Source organism: Dendropsophus ebraccatus, chromosome 3, assembly GCF_027789765.1.
Source record: "Dendropsophus ebraccatus isolate aDenEbr1 chromosome 3, aDenEbr1.pat, whole genome shotgun sequence".
NCBI lineage: Eukaryota > Metazoa > Chordata > Amphibia > Anura > Hylidae > Dendropsophus > Dendropsophus ebraccatus.
In genome coordinates, this window is record NC_091456.1 from 6,420,354 (window position 1) to 6,436,073 (window position 15,720).

A 15,720-nucleotide genomic window follows, 5' to 3' on the forward strand; every position below is an offset into this window, starting at 1 on the left:
TTAAACAGTTTCAGAGCTCTCGGCAGAGATGATGATGCCTGGAAGTCAGAATTCCATTCTCTAGCACATTTTTTTATTGTTCGGAACATGCATGGAACAAGTGAATGCCCCCTCCTGTTATTATTTAACCACTAGACGACCCATGCCGTATCGGTATGCCATAGGGACCAGGGGGCTCTATGAAGAGAGCTTATATAGTTCTATGTAGACTTTGCCTTGCAGGTTGTATACAAACCACAGAGCTAAAAAAAAAACAAAAAAAACAACAGGAGGCAAATGGATCCAGCACTTTTTCTAGCAATCAATAGGGGTCTCACTGTTCGCAGCTTCTGATGCCTCTCTATGACTAATCAGCATTTTTTCCTTTTCACAGTGATCCTGTATTCCACATAAACATAACTTCTGATTTGTTGCTGCCCATGGTGAGACTAACAATTCTTTCCATATCTATTCAGTCTCCTTCCCTAAGTTCTCAGCTGCTGCTTTCTGCTGAAGGCATAAAAATCTGTGTGTGAGCTTTTCTCTCTGTCTCCCCCTCTTCCCCCCTCCCTTCTGAGACGGCTTTATCTGCAACATTGTAGCTTCTTTCTAATGCCGGGAGGATTAATCTGAGGTCAAGTTGCAAATGAACTCTCTGTGAGTAATCCTCCCTGCATTACAAAGAAGCTACAATGTTGCAGATAAAGCCAGCCAGGGACTTGTTTACATCAGCCTGGGGGAACTGGGGGAAGGAGACTGAATAGATAATAACAAGTATGGAAGGAATTGTTAGTCTCACCATAGGCAGCAACATATCAAAGGTTATGTTTCAGTGGAATACCCCTTTAACCTGCTGTAAATGAAGTCAGCACAAATATGAACTATCTACAGTAAGAAGACGTTGCCTTGGGCTTTGTGTTACCTTTCTGGAGGAGGATTATCTGTCAGGCTGCTGTGTCTTCTCTGCATTGTCCTCAGGACCTTCAAACAATACATTTAAAGTGTATCGTCTATGGGGACAGTGATCAGGCAGCGCTCTTTTTGCCGGCAGGTCTTGAGCACATCGGTGATCTTCATATAGTTGGCTTTTCAGGTAGATTTCAGAGACCCAAATAACTGGGCCTCTAAAAACACTGCTGTCCACTGATGAATATAAAAAAAAGACAAAATCATAAGAACAAAGGGGGGATTTATCATTTACAGCACATGTAACATCAGGCTTAGCTACAAAGCTGCTGAATCTGAAGTGACCCTGGTACTGACACAGTCTCTGCAGCCTCTTCAACGCTCACATCGGCTCCAGGGTGGTTCGTCCTTTGCAAACACCTCACTTTCCTTAGAGGGCTGCAAAGTATGTGTGTTATCCCCTTCAAGTGAAAAAGGCAGCTGCAATAGCTGTATACACCACTATGAAAGGAAGCCACCTGGAGCTGATGGGAGCATGGGAGTGGCTGCAGGGACTGTGTGACTGCCAGGGTCGCTTCAGACAGCTGATCCTCAAGGGGGCTTGGATGGCCTTTGCGATTAAAAAAAAAAAATCTGGATATTCCCTTTAGTCACTTTCGTTAAACAAATATTTTTGTAGAAAACAATAGTATTGTCCAGGCGATTTTAAGAAACGTTGTAATTGGGTTTATTAGGAAAAAATGCCATTATCTGCATTTAAAAAGACTCCCCCCCCCCCCTCTCTCAGTCACTGCTCATTATCAGGAAATCTCCACTCTTTTACATCATTCGTGCCCTGTGTAACCTATGGAGAGGGGAGGGGGGAGGAGGGGGATGAGGGTACTATTACACAGAACGATAATCGTCCGAATCTGCCGATTACATTACCTGTCCTGGTTGCAGGGCTCCTCTTTCTCTGTGCTTCTCCCCGGGTCCTGCACGCTCCAGCTTCAGAGTGGCCTGTCAGCTGATATGCTGCTCAGCCAATCACGGGCCGGGACCGCCGCGGCCAGTGATTGGCTGAGTGGCTTGTCAGCTGACAGGCCACTCTGAAGCTGGAGCGTGCAGGACCCGGGGGAAGCACAGAGGAAGAGGAGCCCTGCAACCAGGACAGGTAATGTATAACGTTTAATCAAGGGCTGCAAGGACATTGGTAACGATGCCCATGCAGCCCTTGTTAAACGATTATCGGGCCATGTAATAGGCCCAGTAAACGAGCGTCGATCTAGCAGATCGGCGCTCGTTTACATTTATTATCGTGCCCCCATCGGCCCGTTTAATAGTACCCTTAGGGTCCATTTACACAGAAAGATTATCTGACAGATTATCTGCCAAAGATTTGAAGCCAAAGCCAGAAACAGACTATAAAAAGAGATCAGGTCATTAAGGAAAGCCTGAGATTTCTCCTATTTTCAAATCCATTCCTGGCTTTGGCTTCAAATCTTTATCAGATAATCTGTCAGATAATCTGTGTAAATGGACCCTTAGTCGCCAGCAGAGAACAAAGGATTACACAGCAGGAGCTGCATGAAAGCCGGTATTCAGAGGTCAGAGATGTCGGTGCTGACTTCAGAGGAGATAGCCCGGTGATGTAGCTGTAAATTAACTCTTTGCTGTCTAGTTTTGGTGCCTCATCTCCCTCCACTCCTCCCCTCTCCATAGAGAACAATGAAGACAGGGGGGAGAGCTTCAAACTACTTTTTCATGATAAAGATGCATTTTTTGGCTAATAAACCCAATTACAAAGTTTCTTAAAATCACCTGATTTCTGCAAAAAAAAAACCCCAAAACAAAACAAAAAAAACCCCAATTTAAACGACAGGTACACTTTAATTTTGGACCATCAATCATATAGCAGATTTATCACACCCTTATAGTAAGATTCTATACTAACCAATCACAGCTCAGCTTCTATAGGAGAAACATAAACCGAGCTGCGATTGGTTACAGTAACGTTTGCTCCTGTATAAAGCGTATACAGCTATAACGGCCTGTGTAATGGGATCCATCAGGAGCGGTCAGATCCATCACAATGAGGAGAGGTGTGAGGCACAACAGTACAGGAGAGGTGTGAGGCACAACAGTACAGGAGAGGTGTGAGGCACAGCAGTACAGTACAGGAGAGGTGTGAGGCACAGCAGTACAGGAGAGGTGTGAGGCACAGCAGTACAGGAGAGGTGTGAGGCACAGCAGTACAGGAGAGGTGTGAGGCACAGCAGTACAGGAGAGGTGTGAGGCACAGCAGTACAGGAGAGGTGTGAGGCACAGCAGTACAGGAGAAGTGTGAGGCACAGCAGTATAGGAGAGGTGTGAGGCACAGCAGTATAGGAGAGGTGTGAGGCACAGCAGTATAGGAGAGGTGTGAGGCACAGCAGTACAGTACAGGAGAGGTGTGAGGCACAGCAGTACAGGAGAGGTGTGAGGCACAGCAGTACAGGAGAGGTGTGAGGCACAGCAGTACAGGAGAGGTGAGAGGCACAGCAGTACAGGAGAGGTGAGAGGCACAGCAGTACAGGAGAGGTGAGAGGCACAGCAGTACAGGAAAGGTGAGAGGCACAGCAGTACAGGAAAGGTGAGAGAAACAGCAGTACAGGAAAGGTGAGAGAAACAGCAGTACAGGAGAGGTGTGAGGCACAGCAGTACAGGAGACGTGTGAGGCACAGCAGTACAGGAGAGGTGTGAGGCACAGCAGTACAGGAGAGGTGTGAGGCACAGCAGTACAGGAGAGGTGTGAGGCACAGCAGTACAGGAGAGGTGTGAGGCACAGCAGTACAGGAGAGGTGTGAGGCACAGCAGTACAGGAGAGGTGTGAGGCACAGCAGTACAGGAGAGGTGTGAGGCACAGCAGTACAGGAGAGGTGTGAGGCACAGCAGTACAGGAGAGGTGTGAGGCACAGCAGTACAGGAGAGGTGTGAGGCACAGCAGTACAGGAGAGGTGTGAGGCACAGCAGTACAGGAGAGGTGTGAGGCACAGCAGTACAGGAGAGGTGTGAGGCACAGCAGTACAGGAGAGGTGTGAGGCACAGCAGTACAGGAGAGGTGTGAGGCACAGCAGTACAGGAGAGGTGTGAGGCACAGCAGTACAGGAGAGGTGAGAGGCACAGCAGTACAGGAGAGGTGAGAGGCACAGCAGTACAGGAGAGGTGAGAGGCACAGCAGTACAGGAGAGGTGAGAGGCACAGCAGTACAGGAGAGGTGTGAGGCACAGCAGTACAGTACAGGAGAGGTGTGAGGCACAGCAGTACAGGAGAGGTGTGAGGCACAGCAGTACAGTACAGGAGAGGTGTGAGGCACAACAGTACAGGAGAGGTGTGAGGCACAACAGTACAGGAGAGGTGTGAGGCACAACAGTACAGGAGAGGTGTGAGGCACAACAGTACAGGAGAGGTGTGAGGCACAACAGTACAGGAGAGGTGTGAGGCACAACAGTACAGGAGAGGTGTGAGGCACAACAGTACAGGAGAGGTGTGAGGCACAACAGTACAGGAGAGGTGTGAGGCACAACAGTACAGGAGAGGTGTGAGGCACAACAGTACAGGAGAGGTGAGAGGCACAGCAGTACAGGAGAGGTGTGAGGCACAGCAGTACAGGAGAGGTGTGAGGCACAGCAGTACAGGAGAGGTGTGAGGCACAGCAGTACAGTACAGGAGAGGTGTGAGGCACAGCAGTACAGTACAGGAGAGGTGTGAGGCACAGCAGTACAGTACAGGAGAGGTGTGAGGCACAGCAGTACAGTACAGGAGAGGTGTGAGGCACAGCAGTACAGGAGAGGTGTGAGGCACAGCAGTACAGGAGAAGTGTGAGGCACAGCAGTACAGGAGAGGTGTGAGGCACAGCAGTACAGGAGAGGTGTGAGGCAAAGCAGTACAGTACAGGAGAGGTGAGAGGCACAGCAGTACAGGAGAGGTGTGAGGCACAGCAGTACAGGAGAGGTGAGAGGCACAGCAGTACAGGAGAGGTGTGAGGCACAGCAGTACAGGAGAGGTGTGAGGCACAGCAGTACAGGAGAGGTGAGAGGCACAGCAGTACAGGAAAGGTGTGAGGCACAGCAGTACAGGAGAGGTGTGAGGCACAGCAGTACAGGAGAAGTGTGAGGCACAGCAGTACAGGAGAGGTGTGAGGCACAGCAGTACAGAAGAGGTGTGAGGCACAGCAGTACAGGAGAAGTGTGAGGCACAGCAGTACAGGAGAGGTGTGAGGCACAGCAGTACAGTACAGGTGTGAGGCACAGCAGTACAGGAGAGGTGTGAGGCACAGCAGCACAGGAGAGGTGTGAGGCACAGCAGCACAGGAGAGGTGTGAGGCACAGCAGCACAGGAGAGGTGTGAGGCACAGCAGTACAGGAGAGAGCCAGGCAGCAGGGGAGATGGATCAGCTGATCATCTCTCTATCAGTTTCTGTGGATTTCCCTTCCCCCATCCATTGTAGTCCCTGGCACTCCTGACCTGGCTGATAACAGACAGCACTAGCCTACTCTATCTGCACATGACTTCTTATGATAGGCCGCCATTGTTCTGTCAGCTCCCGGTACCCAGGACATCCACACCCGCATCCTGCATCCTCACCTGCTCCTGGGCGGCGCCAAACGGGTGACGTCACCACTACGGCCAGAAAGCCGGGTGCGCTCTGTCATTGGCTTCCGGGTCATCGCAGCATGTCACGTGGCTCGTCACCATAGGAACCAGGAGCTTGCGGAGGAAGTGGCGCCGCCGCGGGGATCACTTCCGGGTACATGAGATAAATAACAGGGATCAGATGGTTCCTGGGGCTGAGTGCACAGTGCGCAGGCGCCAATCACTCACGCCTGAGCCTGTGTCCGGCGTTATACTGAGGCAGGGAGACTCTCTATATAGAAGTGACCTCGTAGCGGTGTGCTGGGCTCCGCCATGTTACTCTGTACTCTATAGAGATGCTAGAGCCAGACCCTGTGTATGTTCTGCTTGGTCTGAGAAGCTTACACATCACTGTGCAGAGTGCTAGGTGGTGTGAGCCCTAATACAGCTGTATACACACGGTATATAGCTACAGCTATGGTCCAGCTATTATCTATGGTGTGGAGGAAGATCCTGCGTAAGAGATGGGTGCTGGGCATTGTGTTTGGCCTGTCCCTCATCTACTTCCTCACCAGCACCTTCAAACAGGTGAGAGCTGCCCCCTGGGGTATGGTGGAGGGTACACAGGTCTATGGATGGTCACCATGGAGATACCGGGGTATGGTGGAGGATACACAGGTCTATGGATGGTCACCATGGAGATACCGGGGTATGGTGGAGGGTAATCAGGTCTATGGATGGTCACCATGGAGATACCGGGGTATGGTGGAGGGTACACAGGTCTATGGATGGTCACCATGGAGATACCGGGGTATGGTGGAGGGTAATCAGGTCTATGGATGGTCACCATGGAGATACCGGGGTATGGTGGAGGATACACAGGTCTATGGATGGTCACCATGGAGATACCGGGGTATGGTGGAGGGTAATCAGGTCTATGGATGGTCACCATGGAGATACCGGGGTATGGTGGAGGGTACACAGGTCTATGGATGGTCACCATGGAGATACCAGGGTACAGTGGAGGGTACACAGTTCTATGGATGGTCACCATGGAGATACCGGGGTATGGTGGAGGGTAATCAGGTCTATGGATGGTCACCATGGAGATACCGGGGTATGGTGGAGGATACATAGGTCTATGGATGGTCACCATGGAGATACCGGGGTATGGTGGAGGGTACACAGGTCTATGGATGGTCACCATGGAGATACTGGGTATGGCAGAGGGTACACAGGTCTATGACTGGTCACATGGAGATACTGGGTATGGCAGAGGGTACACAGGTCTATGGATGGTCACCATGGAGATACTAGGTATGGCAGAGGGTACACAGGTCTATGGATGGTCACCATGGAGTTACTGGGGTACAGCGGAGGGTACACAGGTCTATGGACAGTCACCATGGAGATACTGGGGTACGGTGGAGGGTACACAGGTCTATGGACGGTCGCCATTGAAATACTGGGGTATGGCGGAGGGTACACAGGTCTATGGACGGTCACCATTGAGATACCATGGGGTCAGGGGTTGTTTACCTGTGGTCGGGAATACAGATGGCTTTGCCCGATAATGCGCAGATAGGGGGGGGGGGACGACAGTCTGAGTACAGGAGGAAAGTTTTTGCCTAATAAAACCTATAACAGAATTTCTTAATTGCTTGTACTATGGAATTCTGCAAAAAAAAAAAAAAAAAAATGCAATGAAAAACGATGTATGTGCAAAGTTTCCAAAATGTTATAATTTTCAGGTTTGGTTCAGATAACTTTGTCGTGACTTGTAAGGCTGAGATCCCAGCGGTGACACGGACAAGGCAGGAAATGTGTCGCTGTGTAGGGCTGGTAATAGCTGTAGAGGAGATAGTGAGATGTGGGGCTAGTAGTAGTAGTAGTAGTGCCTGCAGCGGTATGGATGATGGACATGCTGGATATAGGTGCAGCGGTATGGGTGGTGGGATATAGGTTTTGTTGTAGCTGTTGCAGTCGGGGGTAAGAGGGTGGACATTGCTAAACATGTGTAGCGCTAGTAGTAGTAACCCTGCTGGTAGGGCAGTAATGGCTTCTGTATGACACAGAAGATGTAGTGGTAATAGCTGCAGCAATGGTGGCAGTATGAAAAAGGGTGTATGGCACAGGAGATGTGGTGGTGGTGGTAGTAGGTGGAGATGTAGTGGCGGTAGTATGGAGGAGGGCGTGCGACACAGGAGATGTAGTAGTAGTAGTAGCATGGAAAGGGGTGTATGGAGGAGGGTGTGCTGCACAGGAGATGTAGTAGTAGTAGTAGTAGTAGCATGGAAAGGGGTGTATGGAGGAGGGTGTGCGACACAGGAGATGTAGTAGCAGTAGTAGTAGCATGGAAAGGGGTGTATGGAGGAGGGTGTGCGACACAGGAGATGTAGTAGCAGTATGGAGGAGGATGTGCGGCACAGGAGATGTAGTAGTAGTAGTAGTAGTAGTAGCATGGAAAGGGGTGTATGGAGGAGGGTGTGCGACACAGGAGATGTAGTAGCAGTATGGAGGAGGGCGTGCGACACAGGAGATGTAGTAGTAGTAGTAGTAGTAGTAGTAGTAGTAGCATGGAAAGGGGTGTATGGAGGAGGGTGTGCGACACAGGAGATGTAGTAGCAGTAGTAGTAGCATGGAAAGGGGTGTATGGAGGAGGGTGTGCGACACAGGAGATGTAGTAGCAGTATGGAGGAGCATGTGCGGCACAGGAGATGTAGTAGTAGTAGTAGTAGTAGTAGCATGGAAAGGGGTGTATGGAGGAGGGTGTGCGACACAGGAGATGTAGTAGCAGTATGGAGGAGGGTGTGCGACACAGGAGATGTAGTAGTAGTAGTAGTAGTAGTAGTAGCATGGAAAGGGGTGTATGGAGGAGGGTGTGCTGCACAGGAGATGTAGTAGTAGTAGTAGTAGTAGTAGCATGGAAAGGGGTGTATGGAGGAGGGTGTGCGACACAGGAGATGTAGTAGTAGTGGCTGCCAATGTTATAAAGAAGAAAACTGCACACTGAATGGGAATAAAGTTTTCATCTGCTCATAAGTAAATGGATGCAAGCTGAGCAGGTGTTTCAGCAGGATTGTAACATGCGCTCATGTTCTGTACCTCATCAGGAAGAGAAGACCATAAGAGACAGAACGCTTCTTCAGACCAGAGATCAGGAGCAAAACATTCAGTGGAAAATTCAGTTTAACCTCGGTAACAGCAGCCGCTTCGGTAACCAGTGCCGCAACTCTGTGCAAGGAAAACTCCTCATCACGGATGATCTAGGTAAGTGAAAAATGTGTGCAGTCATAACGTGCTACGCTCTTGTTGCTGTACTCTTTGACTTGAATTTGTATATCAAGGACATAGATACAGTTCTAAATAATAAATAATCTAATAAAATACATGACAAGAAGTCATTATGGAGCAAGTAAGGCAAAGAGTTTGTGTCTTCAATCAATGAATTACATTCTGATCACTGGACAGGGAAATACATAAGTCTATTGGGGTTCTCAAGTATGGACTCTGGCTGGGATAATGTGATGCTTCTCTGCCTAATGCCGTACACTGGCCGTGTGCCATACAGCAGAATGTGTTCCACGTTGACTGACATTATAAAACCAAACTCATCACAACGTATACTTATTGTGCTGTAGGCAATGGCTTAGTCTATTATGCTTTTATATTCAGCAAAATAATGAAACAAATACTGTGTAGAGGTCTGTTTCACACACCTGATTCTGTCAGTATCTGTGACCCATTAAAGAGAACCAGTCAGTATGATTGTGCTGATATGGTTTCCAGCTGCACTGTATAGATCTACTGTTCAGCTCCCCAAAGCTACCAGTCATGGCTGCAGTGGTAGCTTTACATCAGGGGGAAAAAAGGTCTTATTCCGCTGCATGAGGCTGGGAGAGGGGCGGCAACTAGCTGCCAATGACCAGTCATGGCTCTCTGCCTGTCAGCATGCAGTGTGGGTATGCTTGACAGGCTGAGAGACCATTAACTGGCCTTTCTGCCTGTCAATCACCCCCCACACATCCTCTTCCTGCTCTGAGTTAGAAAAAAAGTCAACCCCATTATAAGTCCGACTCTGTTTTCTAACTCGGGCGAGGAGCGAACGTGCTGCAGCAGAGTCTTCTTCCAGCTCATTCTCCTAAACAGTATGGGTCTGACTACTCCGACCCAGATTAATAAAAACTTTTGACATGTCAGACATCATAAAATGTCTTTGTAATCACAGCTATAGTAAGCTGTTCTATGAATGGTTGGGTGAGGCCTTTCTTTAGTTATCATTGCTGAAGCTCGTGCTCAGGACTTAAACACTTTGGGGGAGATTTATAAAAGGGTGTAACTATACACCTGGTGTAAACTGCCCACAGCAACCAATCACAGCTCTGTATATTCTACCAGAGCTGAAAGCTGAGCTGTGATTGGTTGCTGTGGGCAGTTTACACCAGGTGTATATTTACACCCTTTCATAAATCTCCCCCTTTAACGTCTGATTTTCCGTTCTTCTATCCATATCTAACAGGTTATGTTTGTGAACGTAAAGAACTGCTCGCAAACGGATGCTGCAATATAATTGCTGCCAGTACTAGGCAGTATAACTGTGAGAGCTGCCTACCCAATGGCTGCTGCAGTGTGTACGAGTACTGTGTCTCTTGCTGCTTACAGCCCAATAAGGTCTGGTTTACATTTTTTATTTTTTTTAGCATAGTAATAAGTTTTAAACCAATGCATGTTCCTTGTAGAAATTTCTAAATGTAAAAGTAATTTATTGTCTTTGTTACTCAGCAACATATACTGGAGCAGTTTTTAAAAAGAGCCGCGATAGGGTTCCAGAATTTATTCATGGCAGTAGAAGACCACTTTGAGCTGTGTCTGGCGAAATGTCGGACATCTTCACAGGTAAAAGCATCAATGCTACATTGGTTCAACTTCATATTTAAATTGCTTATATGTGTAAAAAAAAATCCTTTAAAGGGCTAGTTCAGCAAAAAAACAATTCAAATTAACTGGTGGCAGAGATCTGTAAATTACTTCTATTAAAAGAAATATGGGGATTTGAGAGCAGAGAGCACTGTCATACCAGAAAAAATACACCACCTCCTGCGGGACATATGGCAGCTGATAAGTACTAGGAGACTTTTTTTTTAGATTTTTTTTTTTTATTTTTTTTAGTAGAAGTAAATTACAAATCTCTGGCACTTTCTTACACCAGTTGAATGGAACTATTTTTTTTTATTCCTCATTATTCACAGAAGTATAATAGTCACTGCAGTCAACCCACTAATTGCAATACATCACTGAGGTTCTTACATGAGAGGGAAATTTATTCCCATGTCATATGGGCAAGGAGTTGCCAGTGACTAGTCACGGCTCTGCCTTTCAGCTTGCTCAGCGGGGATGATTGATAGGCAGAGAGACCTGTTAGTTGTACTGATATGGTTCCATTTAAACTGTCTTTGCTGGGTTATTTACATATGTGGCACACTTTCCTTGCTTCAGGGGCTTTGTGTAGTTGTGCTTAGTGACACATTATGCTGGATTCCTGCATCGGACTGGCCCACAGGGGAACAGGTGTATCCCCCAAGTTCTCCCCCCTTATGTCTGTGTTTTACAGAGACGTCCTTGCTGTCTGTGACTGCGTGTACTGTCAGTGTAGCAGCGGGCCTATCTTCTCCCTCCCTGGTACCCTTTCTTCAACTGAGTGATGTCAGACATGACCTTCTCAGCCATCTTGCTGCAGGTGTCTTCTTCACCTATAGCACCCATTCTTAAGTACAAAGGGTCATACAGAGACAAGCCCTCATGACTGTCCACAGAAAAATAGACTCTAACGTTGAAATTGCTAAATAAAGTGGGTCAACCTCTTACCACATAACAGTACCACATGAGCCTTAGATAGCAAGCTCACATGGCTCACTATTATATCATGGTGATTGCATGGTGGTTATGTGCATGAGACAGCTTTATTTCCTTGGTCATATCATCAGACTCATAACGGTGTTAGATAATGACTGAAAGGGTCACTTAATATGATAGTCTTGGTGTCTCCATACAGGTCCTTCCATGGAGGAATATCTGGATAGTCCCATGTTTTGAGACTTGTGACTGAGGCTCCGCAGACTTTTTTTTTTTTTTTTTTTTTTTTTTGCAACTCCGTGCAGAACAAATTGCGATTGGTGGTCTCTAGAGATAAGCAAAGTTTTAAAAAACATTTGATTCGGCAGGTTCATGAACTTTTGGCTTAAAATGTGCGAACTTGCAATCCGAACCATAACCAATTGCGCTAAAACTAAACAATTGTTAAGCTGTTCAGCTGCACTTCAGCTGCTTACTCAATACTTGCCTGTCCCCACTCCCCCTGTGTCCCCTGCAGCCAAAATCCTGCATAGCCAATCACTGACTGAGGGACAGTGCCTGGAAACTCAAGAGTGACAGCCCACTCTGTCAATCACTGGCTGTGACACTGTCCCATCTCAGTAATTGGCAGAGGTGGCTGAAGGGAGAGTGCGGTGAGCAGACTTTTTTTTTTTTTTTTTGCCACCTTCATCTTGCTCATCCCTAGTGATCGCCCATCATATTTGAAGCTTTTTCTACACTCTACACTGACCTTTTTAGTAAAACTGGCTCTTATATACTTGGCAAAACCACTTTTTTTTTTTTTTGCATTTATGCTGCCAGCTAGTGGAAGGGGTGATGTATAACTATAGAGCAGGAATGTGACTATCCAGTGTCGGGCGCACACAGATGGCCTATGAATAGATGACTTCTCTGCTCTCGTATAATAGATGATGCTCATGCTCATTTCTTGCCACATGTCTGCAATTAATGAGAACCATTGCCTGTATAATATGGGATAGTGGGTCACTTGAGTGCATGATTTATGGCATGCTATCTTGTGATATGTTCCATCATTGCCCTGTTACTATATATCTGTCTGCAAAGTGCACTGTCCTATCTCTTTGACTCCTGCAATTTCGTACCCAAATTTTTCTTCTCCCTTTTTAGAGTGTACAACATGAAAACACCTACAGGAATCCAGTCGCCAAGTTCTGCTATGGAGAAAACCCGCCAGAACTTCTCCCCATGTGAGCAGGCGTTTGCTACCTGGTGGCAGACGGAAGGATGGGTCTGACCTCCAGCAATGCAACAATATGGAACTGGTGTTCAGGACTTCTGTTACACGAGACTACGGGTACCACATATGCAGACTAATGTAGAGATCTACAGTGATGTCACTTTTCCTCATGGTTGTAGCTCGCTTTCTCTTGAGTTACCGCCATGTTTTCATGTTTCTGGTATGCACTGAGTGCAGCGATAATCCACAGAAAAACCTCCAGCAGGGAGACTTAGAAAAACTCATTTCCGTAACCGGTTTTAATAGTGATGAAAATAGACTGGTGACATGCGGCTTATGGGTTGACCGAAAATGAGCCGACAACTGTGAACCTGGAGGAAGCTATGCAATCATTTCTAGTAACCTCCGGAGTTCCTCCTGGCTTCATCCCTCTCTGACTCTGTTAGGTGATACAGCTGGAACTATGCAAAGCTCATAGCCGGAAAGGCTTCTGGCGCTGCCCATCTTGCCACCTCTACCTTTCCCTTTAAACATCTGTCAGGGGATGCTGCATGGAGGAACTCTGGAGATTGTGTGTGCATTTTTTTTTCTTCTTTCTCCAAGAAGCTGCCTATTTGAATTTACAATAAAGTATAATTTTTTTTTTCTTAAAGAAACATAACATACTAAATTGGATGATGTAATTCACACTTAAAGGGGTTTTCCAGACTTTTTTTTTTTTTTCTTAAAGGTACTCCAGAAAAAAATTAAATAACAAGTATCAGACGGTTACATAGATTTGTAATTAAATAAACAAAAAAACACCAGCCTTCCAGTACTTGTCAGCTGCTGTATGTCCTGCAGGAAGTGGTGTATTCTCTCCAGTCTGACACAGTGCTCTCTGCTGCCACCTCTGTCCATGTCAGGAACTGTCCAGAGCAGGAGAGGTTTTCTATGGGGATTTGCTGCTGCTGTGGACAGTTCCTGACATGGACAGAGGTGGCAGCAGAGAGCACTGTCAGACTGGATAGAATACACCACTTCCTGCAGGGCATACAGCAGCTGACAAGTACTGGAAAGCTGGAGATTGTTATATAGATTTGTAATTTACTTCTATTTTAACTTTCTAATACCACTTTCTTTATTTTTTTATTTTTTGTCAGAGTACTCCTTTAACATTAATGACATGACCTCAGGGATAGGCCATCAATATCTCATCAGTGTGAGGGTGGTTGTTTTACAGAGCTGAGGGGACTTCATGTACAATGACTAGTACTGTAAGCAGACCGCCCCACACACTGTAGTAACCGTAGTGACTTACTGCAGCTTGGCTTCCATTGAAGTGAATGGGAGCTGATCTTCAGTAACCCCAGCAGATTGGGGGTGTCAGCCCCTCCAGTAGTCAGATATTGTTGTCCTATCCTGAAGATGGATAATTAAGTCCTAACAAACCCCATTATCTGTTTACATCTGCATTGCGGTTGGCATCAGCAACCTTAATGCAGGGTTAGATCCACTGAACGTGTTTGATGGTACCCCAGTAGATGGCCCCCAATACCGATGTAAACTTGGGCCAATACCAATTGGGCAGATTTATCCGTATTTCATGGGAAGCAGTTGTGCAGCTATGTAGCGGCTGTTACTCTGTATATTGCTGAATGTTATTTATAATAACGTCGCAGGACACAGGATGCAAGTGCAGCTCCTTCCTCTGCATAAGGATCGCAACCCTTGCTGCAGCTCTGACTTGTCTCAGCTCTGCCCCATTTCTCTTGGGCTTCTCCCCATTCACCTCCACAGCACCCTGACATCTTATGTGTCCTGTAAAAGGATTCTTTGCGGAATGGAAAATGAGGGAGTCCCTTAATATCCACGTACGTCACATTTCCTATCAGATGTTGGAATATCTCGCTGTTCTGGGGTATACTGCGGCATACTTGCTGTGGGTACCTGGAGTTTAAAGGGCTGCCCGAAGTCTACTAGTGACACAGAAACGATACGTTCAGGATATTGATAGAACATGGTCTACCAGTGACTACCTTCTATTGGTTCTTGAAAATCTGTGGACCCTTAGGCCGCACACACAGGTTCCGTGTTCCTCACGGAAGATGGATGTGGAATGCCTGTAACGGACTTCTCCCACCACCCGGGCAGCATCTGTAATTAGATGGAGGGGGGGAGAACTGTACAGACCTGCGCTGCGCTGTAATGAATCAGCCGCGCGGCTCTGTCATTACAGTTTGGCGCATATCTGTACAGTTCCCCCGCTCTCAGCATCTAATTACAGATGCTGCCCTGGCGGGCGAGAAGTCTGTTAGGCATTCCATGTTCCGTGAGGAACACGGAACGTGTGAATGCGGCATCAGGCGGTATGCAGGTGAATGATATATATTATAGTATCCACAGACTGCACTCTTATGACTTATTATTATGCAGAGAGCTCTGAAATGGCTAAAGTGCTATGCTGCAGAACTGACATGGCTGTTATATAGTCGCAGAGCTTTAAAGGGGGATATTCTGCTCAAACATAACTTTTTGATATGTTGCTGCCCATGATGAGACAAAAAAATGATTCCATACTTATCTATTCAGTCTCCTTCCCCCAGTTCTCAGCTGCTGCTTTCTGTGGAAGACACAAATCTGTGAACTTTTCGGTCTCCCCTCCCTTCTGAGACTGCTGATGTAAACAAGTCCCTGGCAGGCTTTATCTGCAACAATGTAGCTTTGTAATGCCGGGAGGGTTAATCTGAGGTCAGGTTGCCGATGAACTCACTGTGATTTATGCCCCTATTCCACAGGTCGTTTAGAGGAGCAAACAAGCGCTCTCAGCGCTCGTTTGCTCCTTGTTCCCCGCTCGCTACCGCCGCTATTCAACGCGGCTGCAGCGAGCGGGTGAGTGCGGGAGGGGGCTGCGGGGGGGCTGTCCGGGGGATCGCTGATCGTCCGGGCAGCCCATAGGATATAGCAGCGTCTGCTGCCGATGCTCCTATTCAATGGAGCGACGGCAGCAGATCGCTGCTATATCAGTCACTTGTTTTTCAACATGTTGAAAAACAAGCAACTGCAACGATCAGCCGACATGAACGATGTCGGCTGATCGTTGCACTCTATTCCACCGGACGATTATCGTCCGTAGCGGCCCGTATCGGCCGAATACGAACGATAATCGTTCCGTGGAATAGGGCCTTAAC

General features: G+C 47.4%; 2 protein-coding genes across 4 annotated transcripts in view; one reads left to right on the forward strand and one right to left on the reverse strand.

The window, feature by feature from the left end:
• RNFT2 (ring finger protein, transmembrane 2) overlaps positions 1-5,587 on the reverse strand; it is a 46,553-nt gene extending 40,966 nt beyond the window's left edge. Inside the window, exons 1-2 of one of the 2 annotated variants that reach the window (XM_069960753.1) lie at positions 5,491-5,587; positions 902-1,122 (exon numbers count right to left, since the gene is read on the reverse strand). In XM_069960753.1, the coding sequence (XP_069816854.1) occupies positions 902-975 (74 nt within the window). In that variant the 5' untranslated portion in view covers positions 976-1,122; positions 5,491-5,587. The other variant, XM_069960754.1, reaches the window with a different exon arrangement.
• A 74-nt stretch (positions 5,588-5,661) lies between these two features.
• The window catches only part of SPRING1 (SREBF pathway regulator in golgi 1), a 34,054-nt gene continuing 23,995 nt past the window's right edge, over positions 5,662-15,720 (forward strand). The window contains exons 1-5 of one of the 2 annotated variants that reach the window (XR_011362079.1): positions 5,662-6,066; positions 8,592-8,748; positions 9,998-10,149; positions 10,261-10,374; positions 12,481-12,667. Coding sequence is in view for 1 of the 2 variants with exons in the window: in XM_069960755.1 (XP_069816856.1) it covers positions 5,956-6,066; positions 8,592-8,748; positions 9,998-10,149; positions 10,261-10,374; positions 12,481-12,564 (618 nt within the window). In the remaining variant the exon portion in view is untranslated. Of the gene's footprint in view, positions 6,067-8,591; positions 8,749-9,997; positions 10,150-10,260; positions 10,375-12,480; positions 13,472-15,720 lie in introns of those variants that run through there. The other variant, XM_069960755.1, reaches the window with a different exon arrangement.